This window comes from Pseudopipra pipra, chromosome 5 (genome assembly GCF_036250125.1).
Source record: "Pseudopipra pipra isolate bDixPip1 chromosome 5, bDixPip1.hap1, whole genome shotgun sequence".
NCBI lineage: Eukaryota > Metazoa > Chordata > Aves > Passeriformes > Pipridae > Pseudopipra > Pseudopipra pipra.
This window is the reverse complement of record NC_087553.1, coordinates 36,696,626-36,723,258: the sequence shown is the minus strand read 5'-3', so window position 1 is coordinate 36,723,258 and position 26,633 is coordinate 36,696,626. Positions and strand designations below refer to the sequence as shown.

General features: G+C 36.3%; 1 protein-coding gene across 10 annotated transcripts in view; it reads left to right on the top strand.

Annotated features, from left to right (window-relative positions):
- The window catches only part of NAV3 (neuron navigator 3), a 527,200-nt gene that overhangs the window by 414,522 nt on the left and 86,045 nt on the right, over positions 1-26,633 (top strand). For all 10 annotated transcript variants that reach the window (XM_064655607.1, XM_064655608.1, XM_064655602.1 and 7 more), the window contains 3 exons: positions 4,540-4,648; positions 6,124-6,507; positions 9,900-10,019. In XM_064655607.1, coding sequence (XP_064511677.1) covers positions 4,540-4,648; positions 6,124-6,507; positions 9,900-10,019 — 613 coding nt within the window. The remainder of the gene's footprint in view (positions 1-4,539; positions 4,649-6,123; positions 6,508-9,899; positions 10,020-26,633) is intronic.

Here is a 26,633-nt window from a genome sequence, read left to right as displayed (position 1 = left end):
TGTTTATTATTTGTAAATTCTTTTATGAAAGACAATTGATGGAGTTGTTATTCTTCTATTTGCTTTGGGCTGTAATTACATGTACAGAAGTACAGAAATTATTATGAACAGTATTATTAAAGGTGAAATTATGTTTGAGCTTCAGAAATGTGAATGTAAAAGTTCAACTTATTTAGATTAAATATAATAATTTTTGTAAAATATTTATTTTGATTTCCTGTGAATGTATTTCACTCAATGGAAGAAATAAATGTGTTCTCCAGAAATTTATTGAGGGAACCTGTAATGGTTCACTGCTTATAGCAAAAGTTTGGAGAAAATCTTTTGGAATGTTTAACCTAAATGATGAAGCTACAAATGATTTGAGGAGATTATATATCATAGGGTCAGTAAAATACTTGCACTGGCCTTCCTTGTAGGAGGAACAGAATTTTGACAGAAATTTTCAGGGTACTCTGGTTATAGTCTTATCCCAGTCTCCCCATGTATGAATTAGAATGGCTTTTCTTTAGCATACAAATCAGAACCACTCGAGATTATAAGATAGGGAGCATTTCTGATATGTTAGGTCATGAAAATATGGGTAAACTCTGTGATAGCATTGGGCCATATTATAAGCAACAAGGTGTCTGGAGGAGTCTAAGATCCCTTTAACCCCAATCCTGATGCAATAAGCACCACAGTGTCTCCTCTAGCAGGCAGAGTGTAGCTAGTTTTCAGAAAAAATGCACATATTCATCATCCGTGTGGTTCTCTGTACAGAAGGAGGCTTGATGTGGATAGGGAGTCAGAGTGCTGTCCTAACGTACAAGTAGATCTTGTACTCAGTGCAGAAAATTTCTCCATTGCCATTTTCAACTGTTTATAATTTCTGACTTTTTCATCCATAGTACAGCAGGAGTCCATTAGTATGGCCTTTAGAGAACGATGGAAAGAAAGAAAAGAACAATTATTTTTAAAGCATTCTAATAATTAGTTTTGAGGATTTTTTATGTAGTGCTATATAGTATTTTAATATAATAAAACTTCAGTTGTAGCTTTTTTTAGTAAAAACTGGTGTAAAAGTTTTGAAATTACCCTTTGTGTCACTGAGATCTAACGAGATTAGATCTCAAACTTTTCACCTTTACAGGTTAGAATAACACCAATTTTGTGACATAATTTGTCTGAAAGTGAAATATTCTTCATTGTGAAAATATATTTTGGCAGCTTGCCATATATGTACCTTATATTTAATGTATTGCAATTATACCTCAAGGCTTTGTTATGCTATTTACTGTGCAATACATATTAAAAAGACAGTTGCTGTCATTTTTGCTGCAAGATTTGCAGTGTTAACATACAGCAAAGAACAACTGACAAGGATAAACAAGGAAAGAAAAGGGCAAAGTCACTGTAAAATAATAATTGTATTCAGTTCCTGAAATAAATATATAAAGTATTGCTCTGCCTTTAATTTTGCCTGCTTAGACCCTGGAATTTGTCTTTCTGTGTAAACAGAAATTTTTCTTATACCAACAAACTATGCTTTCACGGCAGGGCAGGTAACAGATCCTGGATGTCCCTTATATAAGTATTTTGACAGGAATATAATTGCACCTGGAAGTCAATTTGAGTGCATTTGGCAGAGGGGGGAAAGCAAAGGGCAAAGGGACAGTGAGGAACTGAGTGCACTATAGACAACTGTCCAGAGGCAAGCATGAACGGTCTGCCTGGGAACTGTCTGGGCTGTAAAAGCAATTTCAGTCTAATAGGATGTAATTTCCTTGAGCTTAGCCTGGGCATGAAACTTTTTGCCTCGCAGGAATCTCCACAGTGGTGTAGAAACTTCTGCAAAGTACCTGGGACCCATGGGTACGCTGATCATCAAGAGGCTTTATTGAACAATCTCGCTTGAGAAACAGGAGCAGTTGTAATTTCAGTCTGAGTGCAGACTTTTGCCTCCTGCAAGGTACTACATGTAAAAATGTAAATAAAATACAATACAGGTATTGTATTTTAGGGAGCAAAATATTGTGAATAAACATGGGTTTGAAGTGTGACTTCGGAAGATGGAGACTTTTGCAGTGCTGGGCCTGTATCCCCACTTGTTTCCATCCTGCCCAGGTGTTGATCCCACTGTCAGTTCAGTGGTGCCAACCCAGAGATTTATGGACTTTAGGATCATTAAACCACTGTAGAATTTATTTGGAGTGATAAAATAGGCAAACATCATTTCCTGAAAGACTGTTCGACTGCATCAGAGAGGACAGAAGACACAGCCAGGGCAGAGTAGATGGGAGAACCTCAAACTGGCATTGCTGTGAAAGCTAGTTTGACACTGAGCCACAACTGCAGGGCATGTTGGCTAGTGCTGTGCATCATTTTCCTGTTGAGTAGAAATAAAAGTTATAGGGAATGTACATAACATAATTTATTTCCATTTAATGTCAGGAATTGAGTTTTTTCTTAACTGACTGCAGAATGTTTGGTTGGTAAGACCTGGACTGCAGGAGAGGATAGAGTAGCTATTCAGTTTGTCAGTAAGCTCAAAGGCTTCATCCTTTAGTCAAAACTCAATATTAGGTAGCTTAATTGACCCATTGTTCAAATAAAGTTTGCTTCTGCAGATTCTTCCTTATATTTGAAATAAATGTCTCTGAATATGTTAAGCTCAATGTTTTTTATAAACTATACTTGTAGTTCAGCTGCAAGTCAATATTTTTCCCATGCCTTTTGAACTGATGTTGTGTTGAGATCTTTTTACCTTACCAGAATGTTTTTCTGTAGGACTTTGTTTTTCTTGCTTTACTTTCCCAAAATGCTTTATTAAATTTAAAATTTTCATTGCTTCTGGCCCCAGGTTGAATATTTCCCAGTTTTCTGTCCTACTTAACTTTTCTTACACACTCTACATTAACATCTCCTCCTTTCTTTTTCCCATTTTATCTACTACGTAAAGGATATAATATTTTTTTTAACTCCTTTCCAAACATTTCCTATTTGTTTTATCACTTAGATGGCACTCTATGCTTTTCCTCAGAGACACCACCATTGTTGAAATTATATCTTGTTTAAACGCACATACAAACCTGGGGGAAGGGAAGATGGCAACAGAATGAGAAATGCAGCAACTTGACGATGCATATCTGCTTATGCATTTTACATTTTACAAATTTGAAATATCATTGATCTATATGGTATTTTGCCTCTGCTTGCATTTCTGATCTTGATTTTTGTGTGATGCTGAGTTTAAATTCACCAGATTATCTCTTATTAGATATATTCAAAGATGAAACAGTTTCTGGATGTCATGAGGATTCCAAAATTAGGTTAAAATCTTATTGTGCATGAGAATCTGAAATCTAAAGTTAAAGAAAGTTTTAGTGGTTGCACAGTATCATTCTTGTTGATAACATTTCCATAATGAGGAGTAAAATAAACTTAACAAGTTGAGATATGACATGAAATTTATCATTGATAGAGTCAAAAAGAAATTATTTGCACTTTAAGTTCAGCATTGTACACGGAACTGTAATAATGATGCTTCCTGTCAACCTTCTTTTGAGCAACAGATGCAGGACACAGCCTGAAGCAGAATACTAGGCTTGAACAAATCAGTGATATCTGTCATAGAATTTCTTTCAAAATTCTCTTATTATTCAAAAGTAAAATGAACTAAACTTTCTTGATCTATGAATTTGCTAGAAAACATGCATTTTTGTTTCTTCATGTACAACTTTCGTAGATTCCTTTGAAGCTTATTATGTTTTTCTTTTGTGACATATCATATGTAACTTTTTTGCCGTTTTTTTTTTTTAAATTGTATGAAGTAAACATTGTTCAAGGTGTTCAAGGTGAAGGTCTGCGAGCTTCATTATTCTAGATACCAGACTAGCTTTTCACAATGGATCCTGAAGGCTGTTAAAACCCATAATTGTATAAATCATGCATGTGTTTAGAGTGTTCAGATTTGTATCACAAGGAGTATGTTTTATTTTATCCTGAATGAAGAATAATGTCCCCCTTCAGGAAACTATTACAGTTCAGGAAAGATGCTTTATTAAGTGCCTGACTTAAAGAGACTTTGAAATGGCCTGGATGTTATGTGCATACTGAAGAGTTGTTTTAAGAGTCATCTCAGTTCTTTCTGGACACAGATTTGCTGAGGCTTTTTTCCTAGCACGTCATGTAAAATGTCAAGGAGTAAAAAAGGACTTTGTAATGTATCACGTAGTCTGGGGTTGCATCATGCCTTGATTACACAGGATAAAAATCGCAACACTGTAAATCTGAGTTTCACTAATAGATTTGGGCCCTAACAGGGATGCTTCACCAGGACTCTTTTCAGTGGGGTTTTTACATACTATTTGTGATTTATAGGCATATATGTGTTTTATTACTGAAAGAATGAAGCTTTATTTTTTTTAAAATATTAAAGGGACAGACTTATTTACAATCATATGTGTGTATTCTCAGCTGTGTATACGTGTGTACTTTATTCAACCTTATAAACTCATGTGCACTAAAGTGTATGCTGGTTTTACTGTTCTACTCCAGGGGAAGACCCTGAAACAAGAAGAATGAGAACTGTAAAGAATATAGCAGACTTGAGACAGAATTTGGAAGAAACCATGTCCAGTCTTAGAGGGACCCAGATAAGCCACAGGTACACTGGTTTTGTGTAGACCACTAAAAATATGGACTATGGGAGAGTATTACCAAGTGCTGAATGCATGAGAGACTTGCAAGGGAAAATTAACTATGGCACTAACCATACTGTTTATGAGACTGTCTTAGCAACTTACGTTTTGATGTAAAATTTTGATTTACTTTACTGTCGAAATTTCTCATACAATCATTCACAAAGATGGTTATTGTTTTATAATCATTTATTTAGAAGCCTATAAAATTTATTTTAGGTTATTTTATAAATAGAGATTATAGAATCATAGAATCATAAAATCATATAGGTTGGAAAAGACATCTGAGGTCATCAAGTCCAACCATTAGCCCAGCACTGCCAAGTCCACCACTAAACGATGTCCTCAAAGTGCCACATCTACAAGTCTCTTCAATACCTCCAGTGACTCAACCACTTCCCTGGGCAGCCTGTTCCAGTGCTTGACAACCCTTTCTATGAAGAAATTTTTCCTAGTATCCAATCTAAACCTCCTCTGGCTTAGCTTGAGGCCATTTCCTCTTGTCCTATCACTTGTTGCCTGAGAGAAGAGGCCAACCCCCACCTGGCTGCAACCTCCTTTCCCGTAGTTGTAGAGAGTGATAAGGTCTCCCATGAACCTCCTTTTCTCCAGGCTAAACAACCCCAGCTCCCTCAGCTGCTCCTTGTGTGACTTACTCTCTAGGAACCTTCATTCAATGTCTTTCTTGTAGTGAGGGGGACAAAACTGAACACAGGGTTCAAGGTGCAGCCTCACCAGCCTCACCAGTGCAGCCAAATACAGGGCGATGATTATTTGCCTGCACCTGCTGGCCACACCATTTCTGATAAAGACCAGGATGCCAATGGCAACCTTGGCCATCTGGGCACTGCTGGCTCACATTCAGATGCTATTGACCAGCAGCCCCAGGTCCGTTTCTGATCACAGAATCACAGAATATGGTGAGTTGGAAGGCACGCACAAAGATCTTTGAGTCCAACTCCTAGCCCTGCACAGGGCTATTCCCAAGACTCACACCATGTGCTAGGCAGCTTTCCAGCTACTCTGCCCCAAGTCTGTAGTGCTGCATGGGGTTGTTGTGACCCAAGTGCAGGAACCGGCACTTTACCCTATTGAACATCATATCACTGGCATCAGCCCTTCAATCCAGCCTGTCCAGATCCCTCCACAGAGTCTTCCTACCCTTTGGCAGATCAACTATCCTGCCCAACTTTCTGTCATCTACAAGGTGACTAAGGGGGCGCTCTATCCCCTCATCCAAGTTATTGATAAAGATATTAAGCAGGACTGGCCCCAGTACTGAGGGGCATACACAAGCACATATGGGCACATAGTGGAAATATATGCACACACACACAGAGAATTTTTAAAAACAAATATACATTCCTCCAGTCTTCCCTTTTCCTGGTTTCTCAGGAAGAGAGGAAGCACAGTTCACTGACTTCTCCATTCTGTTCGGCAGCACATTGGAGACAACTTTTGACAGCACTGTGACAACTGAAGTGAATGGGAGAAGCATACCAAGCTTGTCAAGCCGATCAGCCCCGGTGACTTGGAGGCTGGGGCAGGCCAGTCCTCGGCTGCAGGCAGGAGATGCCCCATCCTTGGGTGCTGGTTATCCTCGCAGCAGTACAAGTCGCTTCATACACACAGACCCTTCTCGATTCATGTACACCACCCCACTTCGCCGAGCAGCTGTTTCCCGCCTTGGAAACATCTCACAGATCGACATGAGTGAGAAAGGAGGTGGTGATCTGGACATATCCTCTGAAGCTGATGTTGGTGGCTACATGAGTGATGGAGACATTCTCGGGAAAAGCCTGAGGACTGATGACATCAATAGTGGGTAAGCAGCACTTTTCCCCCATTTACTCATGCATGATTGGTAGGTTTAATAGAATTTTTCTAAAAATTTCTGGCACACAGGTGGAATTTGCGTTATGGTTGCAATATTATAATATGCATACATACAAAAAAAAACCAAACAAAAAACTCTAATCTGCCAGTGATACTCTGCTGCCTCCAGATTCTGTTCTTCCTCTTTAACACCAAGATGATTTTGCTCTGAACTTTGATAAGAGCACAGACACATCTTGTTACTTACTGAAATGTCTTGGTTATCTGGTAAACCATCATTTTGCACCATTTTCTCTGAGATGGATCTTCTTGTGGTGTTTTTGTTTTGTTTGAGATGGTAGTTATGGTATTGGATGCAATTGAGGAAAAGCAGTTGCTGACAGAACAGACTTTCTCTGTATTAACTTTAAATATTTTCTAGTGTAGTCTGTGTGATAGGAGTTTTTCAACTGTGCCTATCATCTGAGCAGTAGGAATATCTTTCTGTAAAAGACTAGATTAGTTACTCTCTTAAAATATCCAGGAGGAAGAATCACAATTTTTTTTTTTTTTGCTTAATCAATTGAGTGGCTTTGGGGTACTGCATTCCCTATGTTTCAGATTACTGTTTAACAACTCATATCAAACTTGGAACACAAGTCACTTCACTCCTGTGTGTGTTAGAACTCCTAAAACATCATTAAAAAAGAAAAGATGTTACGGTTTTACTCATGCCTCAATTTCTACTCAATGCTGTTGTTGGCATCTCAGGGCTGTTTGGTGACTGAGGTAACAGTGTTGAACAGAAATCCAATAGAGTACATGACCATGTCATACCACACTATTTCACTCTCTATAAATTTAGAATTCTTGCTGTCAATCTAATCTCTTAGTTTCAAGTATAGCTTTGATTAGAGAATAATGGCTGATGAAATTGCAAATAATACATTCCTAAAGGCAAATCTAAGCGTGATCAAAGCTCTCTCTAGAGTAGTATCTCACCTCAAGCACCATCCAAAGATAGATTTCTAGGAAAAGCATAACTATAAAGAAAGCATATTACTATATCTCCCTAGTCCACTGTCTTAGTGATCCATCTATGGAGCACTGCTGACAAGGTTGTCCACAGCATAGCATTAATGACTGTCAAGTAGGATACCATATTCATGTGTGCTAGAAAAGAGAGAAGACATATGGAGAAAGTGATACTTTAGTTTCTAAAGGGCCTTTTATCTTAAAGGAAATATTAATGTTGCTTTTGATAGATGCATGGTTTTATTTGAAATAAAAAAAAAAAGGGAATCCTTTGCAGTGCCTGAAAAGTTGTATTTATTAGCTTATCACATTAAAGGATGAATAAAGTCATCTTGTGTGACTTTTCTCTGCATCTGTAATAAGGATGACTCAATAGATAATAAGTTACCATGTGCTCAGTTAACATTTTTAGGTGTGGTAAATGTTAAAAACAGTTTAATAAGCTCTGAAATTTCAGGATTCACTGAGGCATGTAAAGTCTTATCTCCCTTATGCCTCTTCCATTATCAGTTTAATTACTTTAATCACTTGGGGACAGGAATGCAGCAGTAATTAGAAAATAGTGTGAGGAAGGCCTGTTGCACTTGTTAAGTCTCTCCATTCAGCCCTTACTTATACAGGGAAAAAAATTCCATATAGTCTGGATTGCATTCAAACCACAGCTAAATTTAATATGTAATTCTAGAGCTTTGAAATCGACTGGATAATTCAAGCCTAGCTAAATAATCTGTCAAAAAAGTCTGAATTTTGAATTTAATAAAAGGATGAATCTAGTATGTAAGTGTGAGTGTTACTCTATCTTTGAAAATGAATGTGAAGTTACCTTCTGCAGACTCCAGAGACCAAGGTTTCAGAAGTCCCTCACTGAACTGCAAGCGAAATCTTACCCGTGTGTAAAGTGCCTCAGAGTTTTGTTAAAAATAATCAATGGAACCCTTTGTGTTTTAATGCACTTGAGGTTGCCTTCATCCAGATTTCCACCCAGAACATGATGTCTTCTCAAACTGGAACTGTCACACAGGTGACACACACTACCGCAGGTGTGCTCTCAAGACCTTCCTCCATTCACCCACCCCTAACAGTAGGGGTGGAAGCAGTGCTCCTGGGGTTCCTGTACTGGCCCTCAGGTCTCTTGGACAGTCTATTTTAATTAAATCTTCTTCCAGAAGGAACCACAGGGAGAGGGACAACAGAACTGCTGGAGCAGCAGCAGTGTGTGTGCCTTGGCTTATGCCTGGGAGTCTGTGTATTTTGACACACGCTTTGACTGAAAGATGGGTTTGAGTGGCACCATTTCATGACTCAAGGAGAACTTGTGTTAAAGATTATTTGAATAATGAGTGACCTCCACTTTAGCCATCAACCCTGCATTGGGACTACACCTTATTCAGTAAACCCCTATTTTATTTTGAGGTAGGTTCACTGAAGTATACCAACTTTTTTTCTGTATATGTATGCTTCTCTGCTAAGTGCCGACATGTGCATGGTCCTCCACACATAAATTTGTGCTATCTCTGTTGTTATATTAGGGTTATCAAAAAATGCAAAAGGGAAACATAAAGAACAAGAGCCTAAGAGGAAAGACAGTTTAACAAAAGGTCCTTTGGGAAAACAAGAAACAGGTCTTGAGAGTAGGACAGGCCTGTGGTGCTGCTCAGTTATAAGTGCCAAAATCTCTCATAGAGACAACGAAACTGTAGGTAGGAGTTCCAGAAATTATTGCTGGTGCTTTGAATTCACAAATTTTTAATGTTTCTCGAGTGAGTAAATATCACTATACTCCTTGTTTGATTCATTAAACATTCATTATAATGTGAAGTTGTGGGAATCAAGCAAAAGAAACACAGGTAGAACAATATTCTTAAATATAATTGTAAGGTCTTCAGTGGATATCTCTTTCATATCTGAATAATTGCATCCCAGCAGGGACTACTGATTTAGGTCCCTAATTTCTGTTCCCGGTTGGATGAATGCTACTGCATGTTTTCCTTTTTTTTTTTTTTTTTTTTTTTTTTTTTTTTTTTTTTTTTTTGCTGGAATGCTGTTTCTTGGACCTGGTGCTCTATTCTTTGGCAAAACTGAAGTACTTAAAATGTGCTTAAAGTTTTTGAAAATACTTGAGGGCTTCAGTCTAAATATATTTTAGTAAAATAAGTTGGCCTGTAAGCCATTGCAGAAAAAGGCAAATGATCCTAGAAAATAGGCAGATATCCAATCTCCTTGTGCTGGGCACAAAAAGTGGAAATACCATCTAATAGGACAACCCATACCTTAAACATTTGAATTTCACAGTCCATTAACTTTAGAGTGAAACATAGTTGCCAGATGGCTGCATTTCCCACTGACTGACCACACATTTTTTTTCAGGTACATGACAGATGGAGGACTCAACTTATATACGAGAAGTCTGAACCGAATACCAGACCTAGCTGCCTCTAGAGACATCATTCAGAGAGGGGTTCATGATGTGACTCTGGATGCAGACAGGTAACAGTGCTTTGCTAAGTAAAAAGCTATCTGAGCTTTATAAATATTTTGTTTCCTTCATACCTGCTAAAATATCACCATTTTGTTCATAAGGAATAGGAAGAGAAAGAAAGCTTCTGAGGCTGCTAGTTTTCTGAGCACACAATACAGCAAATACCACAATGAGTGGGGAAAAAAGCAAATTCCTCACGTGGGAAGGAGTGAAGAATTTTTTGATGAAGATGTAAGAGAAAACATTAAGAGGCCCCAACCTGATCTGTAATCTTGAATTTCTGAAATGGGACATGATTTTTACAGATTACCTTATCAATTGATGGTCACAAAGCAGCAGAAAGCTTGTGTATGTCTTGTGACGTGGGTCAAAACATGCATTTGGAGTTGGCTGGAAACAGAAGTATGGTCTCATCCACCTGTTTTGCCCTTTGCAGGTATCAGAAGGTGGCAATACCAACAAACACTGGGAAGCAAGACTTGGGGTTCTGTTCCATTGTCTATGAAGTGTGGAAAAACAAACAATTCCATCCCGCCCTTATGCATATATATATATATAGGTATATAGGTGCGAGCATAAAAACACTTTCCCATTAGTATGCCTGCAGATTAGGCAAGTGTTTTCTGTTTCTTTTCCTTGAGCTTCAGTAGATTCATATTGGTGGCTTTAATCCATGTCTGAGAAATAAAAAATCATAATACAACTTTTGCAGAACTTAGAGCTGTCAGCTCTGAGGTTTTGGTCAGACCATTGTAGAGGTAAGGAGCATCTGTGAAATTTGGCAGTCTTCAGTTTTAGAGGTTGAGTCCTGTCTTTTTAAAATCAAGTTTCTTTTAGTGAAAAAAAAATATTCAGTCATGGAGGGAGAAAAGGTTCATGGAGTGGCTCTGGTTATGTAAACCCAGCAAATTAGTTGAAGAAGTTCTAGGATAATTACTTAGGTATGATATAATTTTTACTTTTCACATTTTCTGATGAAAATATGGCTGTGACACAAGTTAGGAATACTCTGCATTAGTCAAACAGTGCATGCAATACATCAGGATAAAGGACATAGTTTTCATCTAGAGAACCAGTTACTTAAAAAAGAAAGTTGCTTTAGCTGACATCATAGCATTTGTTGACCTTGCAGAAAAAACCTATTTTAAATAGAAATTCAAATGAACATGGCTAAGTTCTTTGGAATGCGAGCATTGATGTGATGCAAAGACTAAAGAATGTGTACAGTAGGCATTTAAGAAAATAATTTGGATAGAGGTTAGGCAGTAACAGAAGGAGAAAATGAGAAATAAGATGTGGGCAGGAGGGACTGTTGTGGTACTCTGTATGTGAGAACAAGAACCTTAATCTCAAAGTGGGAGAGAGGGTGGAAAATTTAGAGGCTGGCAGTCATGTAATTAAAGACGGGGAATGTCACTAGTGCCAACGTTTTTTTTATGTCTCTCGCTATTTTTTTTCACCTGAGAGTGAAGTTATTAGAGCTCTTCCCACCATGCAATATTCATACCCAGGTTTCAAACCATGCATATTTTCCCTGAAAAAAAGAGGTCCAAATTAAGGGATATTTTTGTTATTCTTAGTATTCCTCAAGTTCTAGATGCCACTCAAACACTTAATGCTTATTGTGTTAATATACGTGTTAATTTGTCCTGTATAGTGTGCAGATACATACATATTTTGCAGAAAATCTATCATCAGTTTTCAGTTAATAAGATTGTCCAGCATTTCCCAGTACCTAAATATGTTTTGGTTTGTTTATACAACTTTGTCAGACTGGCTAAAAACTACTCTGTTATTTCCAAGTCTATTGTTTGTCAGGTTGCAGAATAGTTGTTTGGCATGATATTAATCTGGGTCTTGAGTGAAAAGCTGACCAAATTCATGCAAGATGAAAGGCTTTAAAAAATTAAATTCATATGTATTTGGGAAAGATTTGTTTGATCTCAACAAATAAAATCTCAATATAGTCCATCTTCATTAGGCATTTGCAAACTGTTCTTGACGTTAGCAAGCTGCATGAGCATGCCTGCCTCAAAGTAATTTTTAAGCTTAAAGTCTACAAGTGTGAATTAAGGACCTACTTCTTCACAGTTATGACTGCTTTCCCTTATACAAAGAAAGAAACCTGGATTCCTGTGCTTTTCTAGACCCTCTAAATGAGGTTTCATGGAACGTATTATGCTAATATGTAATTAAAAAGTTTATCATAATGCACAGACATGAGGTATTTAAATTATGGTTATTCAGATAATTCTGGCATTCCCTGACCTTTCAATGCTTTATTTTTATAAACTTAATCATTCTTTGTTTATATAGATTTTTTAATATATAAGTGTATGTTATTCTTTAAAAAAGCAAAAGTTTCTTAGAAGTGGAAAATGTAAATATTTTAGGAGTTCTGATGATAATAAAACACACGCTTACCAAAATGGGTTGCAAAAAAACTGCAGTAGGTCAAATTTTTACCACATTTATGATGTGAAATCAGGTGGAAAAAGCAATAGAAATTGCTGAGACTTTTGCTTTGTTTGGCAGGGTAGGTTTTGGTCCTTCACAACACTGTGGGTACTTGAGATTTCATCTATTCTCACATAGCATTTTGCAACTTTTTTTTCTACTCTGAACAAAAAATAATAGGGTTTGTGTTGTGGCTTCAAGGTATGCCTTGCCACTGATATGATGAACTTCTGTGAAAGAGGATTATTCTCCTCTATATCATCCTTGTAGATATGTGAAGGACATATGCATTTTTCTGTGGTATCTTTAGTGTAAACCTTTTTTGTAATTGACATGATTTGCCCTGGCCTTTCTGTTGCAAAAGACTCTGCTGGCATCTCTTTTCAGGCAGAAAATAAATTATATGTTGCAAATATCTGATTTACTTTAGCAAGCAGGAGAGAAGTTTCAATATTTTGTCTATTACTAGAGCCAGCAACATTTGCTGACAGCAATCCCATGTTCTTCATGAGAACTCAACTTGGGTTTTCTCTGACAACTTAAATTGCAACTTCTGCTTATATTTTAAAACTTTTTATCTATATGAGCTGGCAGTACAATATTCTTCAGAGAGGTGGAATGATATCTCTAAGAGTAATGCCATTTCTGCTAAATATATGCTTTCAGACTGATTCTCATTTCATGGATAACGTATAAAGACAAGCAGGTCACCAGTTTGACCACGCTCTGAATTGGTTTCAGATAGCACCTGCATCTCCACATCTTGCCAAAAAGCAAAAGATTGAAGGATCTCCATGTGGAAACAGCCTGAGAGACCTCATCCAAATAATAATATTAAATTGCTCTTTAAACAACTTCATAAAAAGTTAAATTCATGAAGGCAACATGAGCCAAGGCATAAGTGTTGCTTGCATACTGCTCTGTAAAGCAGACTGTAGAAAGGAGTACAGCAAGCTTGCTTGTCTGGGGAAAGAATTGTAGTGGTCCCTTCAGTGTAGGCTGAAGGGATGTTAGCAGTAGCAGATTTCAACAGTTGTTTCATTCTTCTTTTGATCTTTTTTCTAATTTTGACTCTTATTTTTGTTTATAAGTGCCTATTCATTGCAATTTACCTTGCTTCAGTTACCATAAGAAATTAATTAGTGAAGAAGATGGATTCTCTGCAATGGGTATAACAGAGGATGTGGCTGAGAGAGTTCTCAGTGGTATGATTTTACTTTTCATTTGTTGTCCTGCCTTCTTCCTCTATACTCTAGCATTTGCCTCCTAGGACTCTTAGGGGGAGTATTTGAGGAACTTGGAGTTCAAAACCCTTTTCAAAGTAAAATGAGCCAAAAGAGATCAGACGTAAGCACACAAAATGAATTATGTTCTTGGGAAGAATAAGGTTTATTGCAAAGTAAGTTGCAATGTTTCCAAACTACCCTATGATTTCCATAAAAACTGTTAGAATAGCTTAAAATAAGCCCTGCTAGAAGGGAACTCCACTGAGTTCAACCATTGTCCTTCCGCTCTCTTTACCTGCCAAATTTAGTGCACTGTATCATAAGCCATAGTTTTCTTCACTTTAATCAGTCAACAGTCTGATTGTACAATAGATTGTACAACCACTTTCCCCCCTCACATCCCTTGAATGTAGTATTCTTTCTTTTTCACCTTTTCCTCAGATAAAATCCAAAGTTTTAAAGGTAGTTTATGCTGCTTAGTGTGCTTTTATTATGACCCACTTCAGCTACTTTGCTGCTGCATTGAATCTGAGCCCCCATAATAGAGTTCTTGTGCACAAGGAGTCTTTCAAATGCTTCCACCATCTGTCACATGTGCAGAAGATTTGGAAGTTATCTCAGACTAGCTCAGGCTGGCCTGTTCGTTCTCAGCCAAACCATAATCACCATACTGCATTATTAATAAAATAATTCCAGATATTGCCTGTGGCTTTTTAACTAACTTCCTGCATGAATGCCTATATGTCTTCTTATGTTAATCTGGGTAGATGAGCCTTGAGTTGGAATGCTGTACTTTTAGGAAAGTAACTTTTTCAGAGTTCACACAGGCATTGAACTGGGAGCCCTGTTTCATAAGGTTGGTCGTATCAGAAAAGGCTGAGACATCATAAACAGTAACCTTATAATCCTAATAGAATACAAGGCTTGTTCTTATACTTTACAGTTTCAGCAGCACATTGCTATTGCTGATGTGATTTGGAATTTAACCCATTGCGATGTTGCTCAGTGGATGGGCATACTTTATGTTTTGCCTTTCTATCCATATGCTTCTGTGTAATGTGTATTTCGCTACTGTACTGATACTGTGCTTTCTACCATGTATCTCTGAAGTTTGATATTGATGTGACCATTGTTCTGCAACATTGCAGCCATTACCTGTTCAGTTTGCTGCTTCTGGTAGCAGAACAGAATTTACTATGGATAAAGGAAATATATATGCCACAGTATTGAAGTATTCACTGTGGGCACACATTCAGCCCCTCTACCCTTTCCTTTGTCTGCCAACAATTTGGGTCTGTCCAAAACTGGGTACTGGCGTCTAGGGCAATAAATACTCATTTAAATAAATATTCATCCCATAGATATGAAATAATAAACAATAAAATAAAAAGTAGATACACCTACTTCTTGCTGTCTAAGACTTTCTTGGGCAAAAATGAGTTTTGCTGCAAATCTACTTTGGTGTGTAGGGAGGCTTCCTATACATTTGCACCTGTCTTCACCACTAAGTATGCCTGTGACTGCTATTCTGTGCACAACCTAAAAACACCATTGTAGACCTTAAAGTCAGCATAGTTCATACAGCTGTATGATCTGCTATCATTTTCTTGGCTGTGATATTACAGTATTAGTAAGTTCTTAGGATACTGAAGTAATTGTAAATATCTATACCTCAGTGGTTTTGCAGTTATTATTCAAATGTCTGTAGAAACTGTATAGAATCTCTCTTGTGAAGCAATTTAAATTTTAAAGTGTTTTTACAATTGTTGTTCTCTACTTTCAATCTACTGTAATTTCTTTTCACAGCTGTTGCTGTTAACATTTCCCACCATTTAATTTTTTATTATTCTCAAATGATCCTGCATTTTCATAGTCTCTAGTGTAAATCTTTCCTTATCTTTGCATCTGCTAGGCTATCAGGAAAGTTACTAGTTAGAAGTATTTATTTCAATGTGTATCTCAGTTTTTATTGCTTCTGCAAAGTATGGATGCTAAATTTAGGTACCTAAAGCATAAATATGTGTGTATCCATGCACGAAGGGCAAAATAATTGTGTCAAAAGGAGCATTCCTGGGTTTTCTGGCTCATTATGTTATTAAGTATTTGGGATCCTTTGATGCTGAATTCCTTATTTTCAAAAGCATAATGAGAAATAGAATTTTCAGTAATATGATTTTGTACAGCACTATTAATTTAGAAAGAATGTTATTTGAATTAATATGACTTTTTTCTGGTAATGCTTTCAAAAGTGGGATTTGGAAAAATATAGAATAAGCAAAGCAACTGGACTTTGATCCCTTCCTTAGTTGCTTTAAATATCTACCATAGTTGTCTGTAGAACCAGAAACCAAAGCATGGAAACATTTACCAGCTCTGTATTTCTAGGTTCAGATACTTTATTAATAGCAGTGGCATAAACAAACTGCATTGTTAGCGTGCTGATATTAGTATGTTAAACTGTCATGAGCCTACAACATGATGTCTGCAGACACATTTTTTTGCACCCAGTTTTCATCAGAAAATTACACTCAGAAAAGACAAGAACAGTACATGGCAAATGTTTACTTGAAAACAAGACTGAGCTGCAAATGTGAAATTAATGACAAAGTAAGTTTTCACTTTTTCAAATTTTGTTAACTGGCAGAAAGAGGGACAACGTTAAGAAGTTTCAGTTTAGATTAAAAAGTAATTAATAGAAATAATTTTTTAAACTTTTGTAGGGAATACAAGCCAATTACATTTTCACACTATTCTAAATGAGCTGAGCATAGTTCGCTTTATGGTCATTGAACAAAAGGCTGGCTGTTTATACGTGCTATATGTAACATTCTCAAAAATCTGCTTCTCAAAAGGGGATGGTGTGGAGCTAGGTATTAATGATGTGCAGTCTGTTGGCATTCTTCTACTTATTTCAAAATTTGGTTAGATACTTTAAAATTATTTAAAGTCAGGCAGGACTTTATGTTTTGTTAACAGATTGCTAATATGTCCCTTCCGAAAAAAATGTAGATGGTTTATTTTGATTGCAATCTACTTCTGAAGAGAGTACCAATGTATTTAATAAAAACTTGCCAAGGCTCAGTTTACAGTTTCAGCAGCAGCAACATTTTGCTCCACTGCTGTACTTCATTGCTATCAGCAAAGACTAACATCCTGTCTCTTTGTGTTAGAACAAAACACTGGTAGCGAGATTTAAATTATTAGCCAAAATACTCCAGCCTCAAATATAAAACTAAAGAACTTGAATCTCCCATATGAGTCCTGAAATCAAGAAACAAATTAATTTATTTAAAATGTCTTGATTTTTTGGATGACTGGAGGAAAAAAATGTTGTCATTCTCCTGCATGGTTTTTTAAAAAAAAAAGTCATATTGAAATTTGTAATAAAATAGGTGCACTTGATATTGCAATTCTAACATTAACGAGCACAGGGTATTTTAGACAGAAGCTTCTTGAAACTGAATATAAAATAGTGATTTGGATTATTTAGTACTGGGGATAAAGCAGCTTGTGATCGCTAAGCTGTCTTTTGTTCTAAATTGCCTGAGAGATGCCTATGTCTTTGTAAAGTAAAATACTCTTGTTTTTTACTTGTCATTTTTTAAAGAACTCTTTTTATAATCAGTACTTTCCAGATTGAAGTAGTTGCATGCTTGTCAAACTAAACATATGAATTATAAAACATCCCATTTAACACTTTCATGGAAAGCAATTAATTTGTAATACTAAAAATCTTTGCACTGGATTTACTAGGTATAAGCTTAAAGAAAATATGGATTTGGCAACTTCATCTCTAAAATGATGAGAAACAGGAAAAAAGATGGAGAGAGCTCCATCATGGTGCACTTAGAAGTAATAAGAAAGGGGTTCTGACAGCTACTTGCTGTTGTTTTGTACACTCACTCTTCCTCCTAGTTGACAGGTGGACAAGATAGGTAGGTGAAAGGAAGAAAAAAATTAAATAAAGCTTAGCATCTTAAGGGTGCAAGTGCACATTTGCTGCCCAAGCTCTGGGGCTGCTTACAGTGCACAATAGGAAAATTGAAAGGTTTTGACCCTTTCCCTTGCAATGTGAGCCTCTCAGAGCAAAACACTACTATTGTCTGTCCTGGAGCTGGAAAAAAGCAGTGATGTTCAATACATTTTGGTCTGGCAATGGAATTGCAAGGTAACTTTATCATTAGTGATTAAAAAAAGACAGCTGGAATCGAGCTGAAAGCTGGTCATGAGTTATCTCTGATGAGATAAAGTTAAAAGAAGGATATATCTAAAGCTGTGCAGGTTAAAAAACATGGGAGCCTTTTATTTTCCTCGAAAAAGAAATAGACTTTGAACACTGTAACTTGGCTACAGACAGTGTTCAAAGGGAGAGAGCATGAAGGGAAAACTGGGAAGAATAGTGTGACAGAAAAACTGCCAGCCAGTGCAGAGAATACCCAGCACTGCAGGATGCTTGCTGTGGAGCACAATGTGTGTTAACCTTTCCTTTTGAGAAAAAAAAATCCCTCCATTTGCTTGTATCAACATTTTACCTATAAATCTTAACTGTATCACCTCTGAATTTTCTTTTGATGGAGATAGGAAAAGACAATTCTTCCTCATTAATCCATTCTCTAAGTGCTGTCATGGAGGCCTCCTGTTCCTCCTGAGCCCCTTGTGACAACCTCAGCTCCACAAAGGAAAATGTTGGTGCAGCAAAGTGCTTGGAGTTTGGGGTTTTTTTAAGTTACAGCAGTAATCTCATCTGTATTTGATTGTTAAAATATTAAGTGTTCAATGATTTCCTTTGTAAAAAAAAAGATTTTCATGACAATTTAAGCAGGATCAGATGTGTTAACTTAAGGAGTGGAACCCTCAATGCATTTTGTAGAAGTTCTTTTACAAAAGGATACAGTATACTTATAATACAAACCTGCTTAGAGGACTGAATAATCTAAAATACATTATTTGAATGACATTTTAAAAATATATTTCTCTAATTAAATTTACTTTACTAAATAAACTTTTAATCTGTTACCTCTGTTCATCAGCTTTAATTTCCAATGTGCTAAACTTTCTCTTTTATTCCTTTTGAATGCATTATGCTCTATGTCTGTTTCATAGTGCAGAATAGAGTGTAAAATGGCTGTTAACCCTGTGAACTGCTATGTATGTAAATTCATGACAGCAGAAATTGCTGTACTGCAGTTTAATTACATGTGTAGTGTTGGAAATAATTGGATTGCCCTGGGAAGTACAATAAATGACAGAACAGGTGTTTGTCATTCCTCAAAGTGTTTTGTCTAGAAATAAATCTAATATAAGCTAGTGTCTTTTATGTTTAAATATCCAACAATTTTTGATTAGACAGTCAGTGTAGTGACTTAAAAATGAAATTAAGGTGTTTCAAATGAGTAGGATTTGAACCAGTTTCTGGAAGAGAAACTATAGAGTCAGAAAACAGTAAGTTATGTATTGCATATTTTCTGACAGTTCATCAATGAACAAATTCATACTGATAGCCAGGACTTAAAATCTGAAATTTTTTTTGTTCAAACTAGAAATGCACATACAATTTTAGTAGCAAGATCGTGTACTTTAGGAACAAGATATGAGGAATAAAAAGCAAGCCTAGATCTTTTTATAAGATATTTATTGCCAGATTCAAATACTAAAGTAAGCAAAATTTAATATATATGTCTGGGGTGACTGAAGGACATTTAATGCTTTATGAGAAGCCAGTGATCAATGAAGGTGTATAGTCTTCATGACTCTTGAACCACCATCTGGAGGGTCTTATCTCTTTCTGTTGACTGTATCAGGAACATGTCTATATATCTAGTTTTTGGGTTATATCAAGATGAAACATAACTGTTTCGAAGAAATAAAAAAGATAAAAGCTGATTTTTTTCTTTTAATTTTGAAATAAATTGAATTCTAGTAGAGTGCTGTATTGAAATGACAACCTGTCACCCAGGGACAGTTCCTTAGTGGAAGGAGGAGTTACCTTTCAAGGCATTTTGGACAGACTCCTTTTTAGGAAAACCATTCTCTGTGTATCAAAGTTATTGAAAGAGAAATCAGCATGTTTTTTTAAGGTTGAAGTATTATTCTTTTTCCTCTTTGAGTTAAAATCATTCCCTTCCATGAAAAGAGTTGACTTGGTGTGCCAAGTATGATGAAAATCTTCTGATGCATAATAAATAACTGAATTTGCTCTATTTTATTTTCCCTTTGTTCAGTACAGAAAGAAATTTATGATCCCCTGTTTTGTACATCGTTCTTTCTTTCTAATCACTTAAATTAATGATACCAGCAATACTTTTGAGAAATGGATTAATATAAAGTGGATAAACTAAATGGAAAATCATGTGTATTAAAAATAATGTATGTTGAAAAAGATAATTCAGAGCCTTCTAGATAAATTGTGAAACTTAATGTCCTAATGAGATTTTCAACAGCATTCCCTAAACAGCTATTTTCCATAAAATTGGTGGCATATTTCCTTTTAGAATGTATCTATTGGATTGGAAATGTGGGAAACTTTAAGGTGCCCAGGCTTGTGTGTATGTGTGTCATTCCAGCAAGCCACTGAGCTGTTGAGTAGTGATGTGTCCCGAGCACTCTTAATCAATTTCTTCTGATTTCCAGTGTGGGCAGTAAGAACAGCCTACATCACAGAAAAATTTTGATAGATAGTGTATTAATTTTGGATTGCTGCTTTGGTGGTGTTTTGTCAGATTTTTAGAGTTACTGCAGCTATTTGGTACAAGTCAGCACAGAGGCAATAAATACTGAAGGTAGCTGGTCAGCAGCACCACATGCAATTTTGGTCCTCAACCTGTAGTCGGTTTGACTAATGCTTACTGAGATAACCTTGACAAGAGCTCCATTTCTTTGACTAGCCATGACTCTGCTACAAGGGAGAACTGAGCAATGTGATATTTCCTGTCTTAAAAGCTGCGAGCATCTTCTTTAGCATGCCTGACTCTGAAAAGATTAGCTGTTTTCCTTTCTCCATAAAAGTAGCAGTGAAACACAAATACCGACTTCATTTCACTAACTGATGAATTGTTAAAGGAATAAGGTTTTTGAGCTTCTCTTTCAAAGAAGATAGCAGATAGCAGTGCATTTCTCGGTTCACAGTTATAGCCTTACTATAGGCCATATATATATATATATATATGTATGTATATAAAACTTAAGTATCTCACACCTGGTTTTATGGCTTTTGTATTTGAAAACCTGAGCCTGGTTAAGGAAAAATAGGAAAATTTAGGAAAAATAAATAAGAGTATTTTGATTAAAAAAATGAGAACTGTAATTAATCTAATAATTTCAGGATGATTTGCACTATGGAAGTCGCATAGCTGTAAATAAAACTAGGTTTTAAGAGGGCTGTGTTTAGTGTTACACTAACATTTACATGTTTGGTATTTATCTTTTAGACAAACAGAAATACACCTAAATGATCTTTAAACAACTGAATCTTCCACAGTTAATTGTCTTCTATTTTACCTTTGAATGTACCTCCAAAATATTGCTTGCAAAAGTGTGCCATAGAAATTATGCCAAAAGTGTTGTCAGGTCTTTCTTAATAGTTAGATTCAAGAGCTGGATGCTTAAGCTATAGATTTAGCAAATTACTTTCTCTTTTCATTTGACCCTGGAGAATTTCCTCAAGAGAAATTTATGGATTAATATACATGTCATAGAAAGCCTTATCTCTTTAAGGAAACTCAGTTAGATATGAATCTTACTCTTCTTTCCTGTCTTTTTCTGAAATGATTTTATAGGCTGTTGGCTGGGAAAAAAAAAAAAAAAAGGCAAGTGTTTATTTTGTGTCTGGCTTCAGCATGGATGCTTTGACTTCTTTTAGAGAAACATGCTCGGCCCTTTGTTGCAGAGGATATTGGCCAGGTGCAGAGAGAGCCCTGTAATGCTGCTGGCAGCTCAGAGGGACCTAAGAGCTCAGAAGAGGTGGTGTGGCTCCCTGAGCTTAATGCTGCAGCTCATGCCAGTTCTATTTGCCATTTGTCCCCGGATTGTGGAAATCTACACATAGCCTGGAGTCATCAATATGTTCTGGGTGCAATTGGGATGGACCAGGGAATTTAATCTGCAGTAGCTGAGTGTGTAAAACTTTAGCCAGACAAATAATATAACTGATGAAAACTGTATTAAGTCTAGATAAATCAGTGCTGTGTCAAGCGTGGAAAGACATTTATCACCATAGTACTTTAGAGTAATATGCCATAGTGGCAAAAAAAGTACTTAGAATTTTTCTTTGTACTGCTGCTGGTTTGTAATAAAGTCTATGTGTCAGTCCCATCAGCACTTTGTGGAAGCCCTAAGAATCAGCCAGCTTCATATTCTAATTAAAGTAAAACCTCATTAAGCTAATATTAGAGGCTCTATAAAAATGTATTGCAGCAACTGTTTTTAATAAAAAACAATAATTGAATATGTGGTGTGCTGCAAGTTGTAGTCTTTAAATTTATACAGCATTTCACTTTAATGCTCCTTTAATTTTCCATTAGTTTAACAAGGGCAAGGCTTTTTTAGTTTCCCAGTATATTTTCATTTTTGTGTTGTTAAATTACTTATTTTTGGCAGACACGAAAGTAATTTGTTGGATAAGAACTTATAGAATCATTCATGCCTTTCCTGAAAGCTAGTATTATGTTGGTGTTTCTCTATGAAGTTGTTCCATTTGCTATTTTTTCTGTAAATTTTAAGAGAAATCTTAGAAATGTGTGGGGTTTTTTATTTTTTTGAGATTTTTTAAATTACACTGGCAAAGCAAGGATTTCTTAAATCCAAACTTTTGCCAGAGGTTTTTTTTTTTCTCATAGAAGATGGATTTTTTAAAATAAGCTGCTACGTCAGTATTTCTCAGTCACTGATAATTTAAATTCAGACCCCTTACCCTAATGGGTTTCTCAACCTAGTGCTAGCTTTTTCCTCTGATATTTTTATAAAAGCCTTCTGTATTCCTGTTTGGATAGCATTACCTCATGATGCTGCTTCTCAGGCGTTATCTCTTGCCTGCAAGACATGGCTAAAGCCATATTATTAGTTGGTTTCCTCTCCATTTTTCTTTTACAAGAAGGGACTTTTTTAATCTTTGAACTTCTAACTCACATTGGTCATTTCTTTCTCCTTGCAGTTTTCTTTTGAAGCTGTTTTGAATTCCATTACATCTCCTGGGGCATCTTTTAAGTTTGATCAGTTTTCCTTTATTCTAGTAGTTGTGTTCTTTGGGATGTTCCCCACACACACACACATTTCTAACTAGTTTCATTTTGTATTTAACATCTGCTGCTTTGGTTTGTTTGTTTGTTTTGACCAAAGAAAAATATGCTAAGTTCTTTCCTGTAGTTGCACATTTCTAGGATAGACTATAAATCAAAATAAACTCTGATTCTTGTTAATAGATATTTGATTATATTAGTTACTCAGCAATTAGCTATAAGCCTTTCCCACCGTAATCCGCTCTTTTAAATTTATCACCACAGCATTTTTGATGGTGAAATTGTACCACAGTGTTGGTTCCATTTTGAAATTTAACTATTTTGTCTATCCCTCTCTGTCACTTCAGTAAATATGAGAACCTACTTTTACTGTCCATTTATATTTATGAATATGATTGCCATTCCTTTTCAGGTCTGCTCTTGTGGTCTCATATGTTTGTCCAATGTACCAATTTTCAATAGTTCAGTCTTTTTCCAGCTTATCTTTCAACATCTTCTACTATCTCAGCAAACCTGAGTTCATTCTGGTGCAATTGTGTAATGAGTACTAACTGGACTTTGGGAGAGAGGAACAGTAGTCAGGAATGAGAAAAAACATCAAAAGGCTGTTGTCAGTATTCAATTTGGAAAGAAGCCTTTGACATACTGCTGCTGATGTGGAACATCCAAAGACATTATTTCAGATTTGCAAAGTGGGTGGTAACAAACACAACAGTCAAGAAATCTGAAGTGTGAGAAGAGGACAAAGTTTCTCAAGTTGGCAGGGACTTAATTAATTACAACAGACTTCAAATGTTTCTTCTGTCTGAAGCTATATTTTTATTTCATCTCTCACTTGCTAGTCTGCTCTCCAACTCAAATATTAGTTACATCTATTAATGTAGGAAGTGGGAAAACTATTTCTTTGTAATAAGGAGGTTTTGGGTTGGGTTTCCCCCCCCCCCCGTATAGTGAAGCCATTTGTGGCCATTTTCCGCTTTATGTTAGTCACTCACCTCTGAACCTTGGGAGTCTAACTGGATTAATTAATGGGTTAGAAGAGATGTGCTATATTGCTCCTATGTCTTTCTGAAGCTTTCTAGCTGATAGAGGATTTTTAAAATTTGTTTTGGTTTGGGCTTGGGGTTGTTATTCTTCTGTGTGTTCACAGCCAAGCAGTAGCCCTGCTTTTTTTGTCTCTTCTGGCTTTAACTCAAGATGATATTTATGGGAGAAGAGAGAGCTTCAGGATGCCGGGTTGAGATCCAGGACGATTGGCTGCCATTTGGCAGTGATTTATTAAAGCAGCTTGTCTTATCTCCCTGACTGTGATCCTGGTACATTAAATGCTATAAATGCACTTTGCCAGGCATCTCATTATCTTCTCAGCAAAAGTTTATTGTGTCATAGACTTTGTCATTCAATTCTAAGCCTAAAAGTTATTTAATTTTCAATATCAAACATTGGTAGGTTCCAACTAAATCGTAGACCTTCCTGGCAGCAATCAGCCATTTTGGATGCATATTGCGACTTGTATAATTTAAATACAGAGTCTGCTTTGCTTTCTCAGACAAAATAACATATGTTTTGTGGTATTTTTGGAAAAGGGTGAACATGCTCTGGGTTTCAGCTAGACTTTTTGTATTATGTGCATGTGTTTAAGGGCTTTAATAATTAGAGGATCTTCTAATAAAAGAATTAGAGGACAAGGCAGAAAAATTACTACAACATAGGTTCTCTTTGCCTCTACCTAATCTTCCTTGTTTTACCTAATACAAATTATAAAGTTACAGCCATGTTTCAGCCCATACTTTTAGCAAACGTGAAACAGAATTGATGGAATCGTCAAATCATTATTAAGTAAGTATGCTCTGTTTCAAGCTGCCTGGATTTAATTGCTTTACCTTGAAAAAAACCAACCAACCAAAAAACACCAAAAACCGAAACTAAATAGTAAGCTCTAATTGAACAGGCAATCAGGGCAAAGGTCCGAAGTTCCTGGGTTAATAACAGTCACTTACTGTTTTTAAATGGTCATAGTACAGTAAATCTACATGGACTGTTTCTTTTGCACTAGACTGACTGAAGAAATGGGTATGCTTTTTGTAGTAGGTAACTTTGCAGTAGACAAAAATGTGGCTTTTTTCTTTACCATGTCCAACCCTTAACCACAGAAGATTTGAAGAAACTCAACATGTTGCTTTTCTGTTTTGCAGAAAACCTATCACAGTAAGTCACCAATTGGCATATATCAGTCACCAATACCTATATCAGCATATTGCCATGGGACTGTTGTGAAATGCCAGGGTAGGCAAAACTTATCTTTCCAAACCAGTTCATGGGGAAGCTCACTGTTCTATGCCTACATGTGTCCTTCCTGCAGCTGTTTATCCATGTGGAGTGAGCACATACTCATGTACACGCGCATAAGTCAGTGTCTGTCTCTGTACGTGTAGAGTGTGTGAGCATGTTCATAGTGGAGGAAGAAGTGGTGCTCACAAGCTGTGCTGCCTCTTCATGCTGTCACCATCTGTGTAGGCTCTTTGCCTAAAGCTGGTTGACTTTGAATACACCTAGCAAACTGGTGGGAGTTTAAAGCTAAGAGAGTGTGACCTTAAGTGGTTGGCAATGACACAGCATGATAAGTTTGTAGCTTTCGAAGGTTAAAGCATAAGACTTATCTCAGGAAGGTAACAGATAAATAATGACTCTTTGAGCCAAGGAGAGAAAAAGACAGTGAACATATTCTACTAGTATTTATAGATAGAGTAAAATTATTCATCAAAGAATTTTGCAAAGATACATTAGGTTCCAGAAGCTATTTTGCTTCTTACAGTCTTATGAACTAGATAATTAAAAATATGCCCTGACAGTGTCATTCAGACCTCCTAATTATTTACTGATTTTCACTTGACAGCAAGATGCTGTATGTTAGACCTAATTTATATTATCTCTTACTGTATATGTCAGAAGTAGAAATGCTCAATAAACATATACTGATATTTTCCTTTTGTTATCGAGGAAATATTCTGTTATCACGCTGTCATCACCAGTCTTAGGAAGTATCCAGTATTTAATATTTCATATTTTTGTCTGCATTTGCAAACATTCACTGATGCGCCAAACATCCCAGTGCTGAGTATTTTCCTTATTTTGAAATTAGGGAAACAGAAGAAAAAGGGCTATTTTGTCTTCAAAATTGAAGTACTAAGTCTGCTGGTTTTGTAGACTGGCTATCCAGCCTTTTAATCCTCCAGAGTTAAGTTTCCAAAAGCCTAATACCCATTTTTTTCCTCAAAAGCATCCATACATTACCCATGCTTTATTTCTGCATTGGGAGAATGTATTCTTCCTATTAACTGTGATAAATCTGCTCTTTACTTCTCATGTTATTGATTAGGCTAACAGCTTCTGTCTGACTTTTTCACCATCTTCTTTGCTCAGTTTTACTCAGTTTTGCATCTGATTACTACTGACACTTCTATGCTTACCCTGACTGTTTTTTCATCCTGTTGTGTCCTAAGTGCTATGGAAATCATAAACTTTCTGGGGCATGCATGTTAGTTACACGTTGCTGCAGTGCGCAGGCAACATATTCAACCAAAATATTTGAGTATTTTTTATCTTATGGTAACTATTAGTAAAAATCACCCCAAACAACCCCTGCTAAAGTAACTTTACAGCCATTGTTCAAATTCAGTCAAGGACGTCCCCTAAAGTTATTCCT